This window comes from Bubalus kerabau, chromosome 1 (assembly GCF_029407905.1).
Source record: "Bubalus kerabau isolate K-KA32 ecotype Philippines breed swamp buffalo chromosome 1, PCC_UOA_SB_1v2, whole genome shotgun sequence".
Lineage (NCBI taxonomy): Eukaryota > Metazoa > Chordata > Mammalia > Artiodactyla > Bovidae > Bubalus > Bubalus kerabau.
The window spans coordinates 16,281,500-16,289,508 of record NC_073624.1 but is presented as its reverse complement, the minus strand read 5'-3'; the positions used below and the strand labels follow the sequence as shown (position 1 = coordinate 16,289,508).

General features: G+C 53.7%; 1 protein-coding gene across 3 annotated transcripts; it reads right to left on the bottom strand.

Annotated features, from left to right (window-relative positions):
- Window positions 1–403: 403 nt before the first annotated feature.
- On the bottom strand, window positions 404–7,808 carry COPS7A (COP9 signalosome subunit 7A). 3 transcript variants are annotated; one of them, XM_055569276.1, is made up of 8 exons: window positions 7,657–7,808; window positions 6,986–7,190; window positions 5,030–5,105; window positions 4,718–4,806; window positions 3,724–3,926; window positions 2,826–2,931; window positions 2,507–2,658; window positions 404–2,359 (listed from the first exon to the last, which is right to left on the bottom strand). In XM_055569276.1, exons 2-8 carry the CDS (start codon window positions 7,145–7,147, stop codon window positions 2,320–2,322), a joined length of 828 nt encoding a protein of 275 aa, XP_055425251.1. In that variant the 5' UTR covers window positions 7,148–7,190; window positions 7,657–7,808; the 3' UTR covers window positions 404–2,319. The 3 variants fall into 3 exon arrangements, with proteins under 3 accessions (XP_055425251.1, XP_055425265.1, XP_055425260.1); XM_055569290.1 differs by having other exon boundaries at window positions 404–1,053; XM_055569285.1 differs by having other exon boundaries at window positions 7,544–7,697.
- Between the last annotated feature and the right edge of the window lie 201 nt (window positions 7,809–8,009).

Genomic DNA, 8,009 nt, shown 5'->3' with positions numbered 1-8,009 from the left:
GTATGGGCAGAGGGAGGGGACACAGGCTCGAAGCACCAGGAGTTAGCGACTTCTACAGAAATGGACAGTGTGGGAGGACAGAGGGATTTATTTCAAAGGTAAAGACTTGAATCAAGATGCGAGTCTCAATAGGCTCCAATACTTTGGCTACCTGATGCGAAGAGCCAACTCACTGGAAAAGTTTACCCTAATGCCGGGAAAGATTGAGGACAGAAGGGGACAACAGAGGATGAAATTGTTGGATGGCCTCATTGACTCAGTGGATATGAGTTTGAGCAAACTCTGGGAGATAATGAAGGACAGGGGAGCTTGGTGTGCTACAGGGCATGGGGTCACAGAGTCAGCTTAGCGGCTGAACAAGAAGCTAGTCTAGACCAAAGCTAAAATGAGAGGCCGAGCGTCAACTGCGAAGACAGGGCTCGCTGGACTGGTCTCAGGACGTCTCCACTGCCCCTCAAGACAACAGACTCACCCAGCCCACTTTTAACCAAACACTCAGGATCCACCCCTACTTCCAATTCTATTTCAAACTGATACTTTAAGACCAGTAAACGATGGTCTCCCCCTAGAGGACAGCACAAGCTAGGGAAAGCGGCTCGGTCAACGCTGGGACCCTCAGGAGGCAACTGCCTCTCATGCAAGTGGGAGACCAACTGTCCCTTACACTAGAGCACCCCAAGTTTAGGGTGTGCACAGCAGTGTACTGAGCCAAGGGGACCAAACCCACACCTCTCGAATGCCCTGCCATGGACGGGGGACAGGAGTCCAACTACAGCTTCTTACTGAGACCTGAGAGTCCTGTGATTTGTTTTCATTTGTTTATTTCTGGCTGTGCTGGGTCTTCACTGTTGCTCAGGCTTTTTGGGGGTTACTCTAGTTGTGGTGTGTGGGCTCCTCGTTGCGGTGGCGTTTCTTGTTGTGGAGCACGGGCTCTAGGGTGCACAGGCTTCGGTAGTTGTGGCACGTGGGCTCAGCAGTCACAGCTCCCAGGCTCTCGAGCATGGAGTTGGTAGCTGCGGTGCACGGGCTTAGCTGCTCTGCGGCCTGTGTGATCTGCCCAATCAGGGATCGAACCTGTGTCTCCTGCATTGGCAGGCGGATTCTCTACCACTGAGCCACCAGGGAAGCCCTCCTGTGTGGTTTTGATGCAAAAATTGAAGTTTACTATCAACTCTTGCCCTAGAATTCTATGAGGTGGACGTAAACAGGCTGAACTCAGAGTTCCCTGAGAGCAGGGACAGTGACCATCATTTTGCATCTCCAGCTGCGCACACGCTGGTGCCCAGCAAGCGCCCTCGGCTCCTGAATGAATGCCGACATACTGAGCAATCTGTTCAAAGTTCAACGGCCTAGGATCTAGGTCTCCAGGCACCCAGTGGGCTTCGGCATAGTATTTGGTTCTCTTGTTTTTCTGGTACTTTGCTTTAGAGTGAGCTGGGAAAGAGCCTTCTGTGCGTCCACAAATACCAAAGACAGAAGACACCCCCTGCAGGGCTGGTGAGATAGTTTGTAGATAGACTTCTCATAGATTTATTTGTGTGTCATGTTATATATAGATATATGTATATATACTCTTTTTATACAATCTATATCCCCTCCCGTTCCCCACCAAACTCACAAGAGGAAGTATAAATCCTTCCAGGATGGCCGTCAGGCTTTCGAGGGACAGCCAGGGCCAAGAAAGAACCATCTCATGACAGCTTGAGAACAGCTGTCTTGAGGCTCTGGGGTCACTGGAGCAGCAGTGCTCCCATGACCCGACGTGGGGAGACAGGATGGGAACGGCTGCAGAGGGACAAGATTCTAGGCTGCGAGTGTTCAGCGACTCCTAGAATGGCAGGCTGGCTCCCAGAACTCTCAGCATGGGAATAAAAGTGGGAGCCCTACGGCTCTTTGGATGCTGCCTGAACAGGCTGGGGGGTGGGGGCAGGCGGGCAGAGGCATGCAAGGTGTGGGCGGCAGGAAAGGGACTTGTGGGTGTTATGGTGGGGACAGTGGTGTGTAGTGAATGGGGACAGATGCTGGGTCCTAAAGAAACAGGGCGAAGAGCATGGCGGGGGGGAGGAGGGGACAATGGAACACGTAAGAAAGTCATGTGAAACAACAAGTACCAACAAAAACATGACTTGTACTTCCCTCCTCCCTGGAGAAGGTGTGGCCTGTGCTTGGGGGTGGGGGAGCAGGCATGGGAGCCGGCAGGGCTAGGGGTCAGGAACCTAGATTATCAGCTGGCCAGGGGCACAGGAAGGCTGAGGACTCCTATGGGGTGGGTGGGTGGGCAGTGAGCACCCCACATCCCGAGAAGAAATGACAGTCCTTTCAGTTCGACTTGGACCAAATCTTGGCGCTCCCTCGGAGCCTGGCAAGGGGGAAAGAGAGACAGAGGGGGCTGTAGGGAACCGCTAGGCACTGCACCCCCCCATTCCTGACCCCCACAAGTGTCTGAAGGGATGAGGGAGGCAGAAGCAGGCAGGCTGGACTCGAGTGGCCCCCCACACCCGCTCACCCCTTGCCCTTGGAGGCTTTTTTGCTGGGCTGGCGCTGGTTGGTGCCCGGGGCCGGCTCCCTCAGCTCAGTCAGGTGCTGCTCGGGGTCCTGAGACGTGGCCGCGGCCGCTGCGGCTGTTGTAACCTTAATGGTTTTCTTCAGGTTGGCGACCTACCCGGAGGAAAGGAATGGGGGGAAACAAGGAAGGTTCCAGACCCTGACTGTCCCTGCCCACCTGGTCTGTCTCCACCACCGTTGTCCAAACTCCTCTGCCCGGGACAAGCAGTCCGGGCCAGAGGAGGAGCTGGGTTCGGCCGGCTGGCCCCTCAACTGCTCACCTCACTCTCGATCTGCTGCTTCAAGCCCAGCTGCTGCTCCTTGTGCTGGTTGGCCCGGCTCACCTGCTCCTCAATGCCTGACAGGACCACCTCGCAGCCCACACACCTGTGGGAATTGGCGGGGAGGCGGTCAGCGTGGGAGGGTGTTGACCACAGGTTCACGAGGAAAAGACTCAGGGAGACCCCTCAGTCCCAGTGTCGGGAACCCTGTCTGAGCTAGAAGTTTTGCCAGGGCACCTGGAGACCGCCTGTGAAAAAATTCCCAGGACAGAAGGACACTCAGGGAGGAAAAGGGAGGAGACAGGCAGTGCCTGGAGTGATGTGCAAGACGGGAAAGGGGAAGTGTTAGTTGCTCAGTTGTGTCCGAGTCTTTGTGACCCTATGGACTGTAGCCCACCAGGCTCCTCTGTCCATGGGATGCTCCAGGCAAGAATACTGTAGTGGGTTGCCATGCCCTTCTCCAGGGGATCTTCCCAACCCAGGGACTGAACCTGGGTCTCCTGTATTACAGACAGGTTCTTTACCTGCCTTGGAAGCCCCCCCAAAATGGGAGTAGGAGCTAAAACAGAAACAGGGTGGCAAAGGTTACAGAGGAAAAAAGGAAGGCACATTAACAAACTGAAGTCAGACAAGAACACAGAGAAAACAGACACGGGAGAGGCCAGTGGCCTGTGTACAGTGCTGGTCACAGAGCGGGGGAGCTGCATCCAGCCTGAGACGGGTGACCCACCCCCCAGGGGACCACCACTCAAGGTTACCACCCCCGCCCACACCAGGTACTCCAGGCATGCTTCTCCCTCCGGCCCCCACCCCTCCTCCTTCCCTTTCAAAGTCTCATCCTCTGCCCTGCCCAGCCCTCCTCCCTCTCCAAAGCACCCCTCCCTTCCTGGGGTCTCACCACTCCTGCAGGGTCCGGGCGATGGCGCTGAGGTCCTGGCGCTGGATGTCCCGCCCGATGCTGTAGTCGACCTCCAGCCGCTGGTGGCGCTGGTCCAGGGAGCCGCGCAGCACGTCGGCGTACACAGCCTCGATGACCAGGTCTTCTAGCTGCCTCACGTTGCGCAGGGCCAGCGCCTCCAGCAGCACTGCATAGGGGATACACTGGGGCCCCAGGGCGGCGGGGTCTGTGTGGGGCCGCGGCAGAGATGGGCTTCCAAGACGCCCTTCTCTCCATCCCCCTGCCCACCCTCCACTCCTACTCCTAATCGCCTCCTCTAAGAGGCTGGTTCTAAGGCAACATAAATTAACAAGTATTCCCACCTGAGAAATAACAGGATGAGAATCTTAAATAAAAGACATACGCCCCCTTGGACTTCCCAGGTGGCGCCAGTGGTAAAGAACCCGTCTGACATCACGGGAGGATGTGGTGTGGGGGAGGTCTGGAGCTACTCCATCTACTTCCAAAGACGCATCTCACAGGAGTCAGCCTGATTTACGTAAAACCATAAGCATGACGGAGAGTGAGGTAACACCTGGGAGATGCAGATGGGTGGGGGGATAGTCAAAAACAGGACCCAACAGGGAATACAAATGTGTAACACTTCTGGGTTATAGATTTCTTTCTTTTTGGTCACATGGTACACCTTGCAGGATCTTAGGGGAGGAGGGGGCTGTTGAAGGACACAGCCAGCAGCATCCGTGTTGCTATTCTGAATCCAAACGCAAAAGGTGTTTTACTTAGAACCTGAGTTGGTTGAAAAGCAAAAGAGAAAACTAGCAGAATCATATTCAGCCCCAAAGGCCGAAGGTAATGGAGTTCAGATGTGGGCCCTGGAGGATCGTTGGGGGAGGCAAGAAGCAACACGGTGACCGTTCCCTTCCGATGGACCCTCGAGAAGGGACATACAGAAAGGTGTTCTGTGACTCAGGACCCGATAGGGACTGTCACTCACCTTGACTTTGGCAGCTAAGGTGACGACCGATAGGTGTCGAAGCTTATTCTTCTGAGCCTCTGTGAGTGGGGGAAGATTCCGGGCTTCGGCTAGAAAAAAATAAAGTGTAGGAAATCCTGATTTGCACTTTTGTGGGAAGTCCTAGCCTCCTTCCTTTTTTTTTTTTGAGTTTTCCATGCCAATTCAGGTCTTGACCCTGACCCTGTGTACCCAAGGGATCTAAGTCAGGTACCCTAGGAATGTCTTATAAGTCCCTCTGTAAATTGCCCTTCTCCCACCTCCAGTCTCCAGAGCTCCAACCCCTCCGGTTACCTAAGTAGTCAGCGTACGTCCCGTAAGCAAACACTGTGAGCAGCCGGAACGTGGAAGCAAAGTCACTCTCAGCCAGCTGCGGAAACACGAGGGGAGAGAAGCGGTGACAGGAAGGGCCTCTCTCCCCACCCTCCAGACTCTGCCTGTTTGAACCCCAATCTCCGGGCCCAGCTTTCCCCTCCAACATTAGCTCTCCCAGCTCACCGAAAGGAATTCTCTGCCTCTCTGATTGCTCTCCCCAAGAAAGCCTCATTTTCACCTCTAGGCCTTTGTTGATTCTGTCCCCCAGACCCACAACACCCTCTTCCTCCATTTGCCTCCCAATTCCTACCCTAAAGTCAGAGTTAAAAATTTTTGTAGTGTTTAGTTATCTAACACATCTCACACACACGCACACCCCCCGGACATTACGAACTGTGTTGTTTCATCCTTAGAGTGTATCTAGTATTTCTGAATTTGAATACCCTTAGGAGTCTGCTGTACTCCCCAATTCACCAAGGACTTCCACCTTGGCCTCACTCCCTTGACAGCTGCAGGATCTGGGCCGGCATTGGGAGGTGCCTCTGCTTCAGACTGGTCTCAGCTGGGAGCGTGCATCACCCAAGCCAGTCCACCCAGACGTCCTCTCCTCCTACCACTGATCACCCACTTAGTCCATCAAAGCCCACCTGATGCTGTTACCTAACAATGTCTTTCTTTTCAACAAGATTACAGACCTGGTTTCTCCCACTCCGATCTAGCAGAAATGTGCATGTACTTGGCTCTGCTGATAAATACTTGCTAAATAAATGATTTATACATGGGTATCCATTCATCTTATCTCCGCAACTGGACTGTACGTTTCAGAAGGGAAGCCCTGTGGCTTGTACTTTCCTGGTATTCCCAGATGACTAGAAGAGTGCTAAACAGGCACCCAAAACCTACCTCTCTTCCTTCCCCTTGATTCTCTTTGATTCCACTGCAGAGGAAAGCAGGGAAAGAAGGCGGCCAGTTTTCTTTGGACAAGAAGTATCCCGAAAGGTTAACTGCATTGACTCAATCACTGGCCCTCAAAAAATTTACTCAGAGTTCACCCACCTACCACCATAGTATCTCAGAACTTTGGCTGGTGCCATACATCTTGGTAATCTACTCACTCTGGACTTTAAACTCTTAACTCTATCACTTCTGTGTGAACAGTTCTCTCCCCTGTGTTCCTAGCATATTATTGTGTGTCTTGAAGAAAAAGATACCTTCCACCTTAGCCAACTTAAGTGAATTTACCGGTCATGACAATTTCACATTCATTCCTTCTATTTGTACCAGACTTTACACTTTCACATAATCTCACCTGATTTCTACGACACTGAGGGGCAGTAACAGGTCCATTTTGTTTTGTTTTTTTGTGTGGCCATACCATGTGGCATGTGGGATCTTAGTTTCCCCACCTGGGATCAAACCTCCACCCCCTGCATTGGAAGGTGGAGTCTTAACCACTGGACTGCCAGGGAAGCCCCCATGTCCAGTTTTTAAAAAGAAAATGTAGGTCCTAAAATAAAAGTGACCTGATTAAGGTAACAGGCTTCCCTGGTGGCTCAGACAGTAAAAAACCTGCCTGCAATGCAGGAGACCAGGGGTTGATCCCTTCCTGGGGAAGATCCCCTGGAGTAGGAAATGGCAACCTATGCCAGTATCCTTGCCTGGAGAATCCCATGAAGAGAGGAGCCTGATGGGCTACAGTCCATGGGGTCACAACGAGTCAGATACAACTGAGCAACTAACACACACTACAATCAAGGTAATATGATTATTAAGAGCTGTAACATTGATGGAGACAGGATGAAATCAGTTCTCCTATTCTGAATCACAAGCTCTTATTCAGCTGAATGGTTATCGGGTTGCAAAACGAGCCCTGTCCACCCATTCTTAGTCTTCAGCCCCAGGCCTCCTTGGGAGCTATCCAGGTCAGGAACCCACCTCTCTAACATTAGGCATATCCAGCAGTTCCCCAAACACGTAGACACCAGGGGCCTCCAGCACCTGGTGGATGAGTGTGGCCAGCGCTGCCCCCTTGGCGGACTTGGCCAGGAGCAGAAACTGCTCCTGGTTCTGCCCTGTCACCTTGACCTCCGCACTCATGTTGGCGCTGAGCTGGGGGGACCTGGGCTCAGGAAGTCTGGAGCTGCAAGGAAAGAGGATGGGAAGCTGGAGGTTTCTGAACTGGGGAAGCTGGAAAGCACAAGGCCTAGGGGCTGGATTGCAGAGGCACTGAGCCACTTTGTAACCACAGTGTAACCCTCCTATCTTAGGAATCCTAAGATCAGCCACTTCGATGGCACCCTGGCTGATACAGCGTTGTCACGCCCACCTCCCCCATGCCTGAGCCTATCCCCAAATCCCACCAGGTGCACCCCATGGAACTCCAAGGCACAAGTCTCAGTGGGGGAAGGGATGTTACATAGTGTCCACCCCAAAGACGACGCTTCCCCAAATATCCACTGTGCCCCGCAGGTGCCCCACACCACGTGACCTCACCCTAGCGCTCCTTTCACGTGGCTCCGCCCCCTCCCTTAAAGAGGCCGCCGAGGGACCGTGGGCTCCCGCCGGCTACCCCGTCGTACTCTGGGTCAGACTCTGCGGGCCGCTACCTGGAAGCTCCGTCTTCCAGCGCACCGGGCGGGGCCACCGCTCCGTCACCTCCGGCAGCTGTTCTCAGCTTTTCCTGCCACCTCCCTGCAGGGTCACTCTGGGCCCTAAACTCTATGGCTGGCTTCCGGCCGTACTTCCGCTCTTATGGGGCGGATTTCGGGCGCGACATGCCCCGCCCTCGCCTCTGACTGCTGAAGCTCCTGAGAGCGACGCAGGCATTCTGCTCTCTGATTGGCTGTTGAGGAAAGACTGATGGACGACTTTTTTCCTGCTCTGTTCAATAAAACTTTATTGTTGGTCGGGTGCTAGACGCTAAATGAGGAGGGGGCTCCTAGTCTCAGGCAGGTCTGGG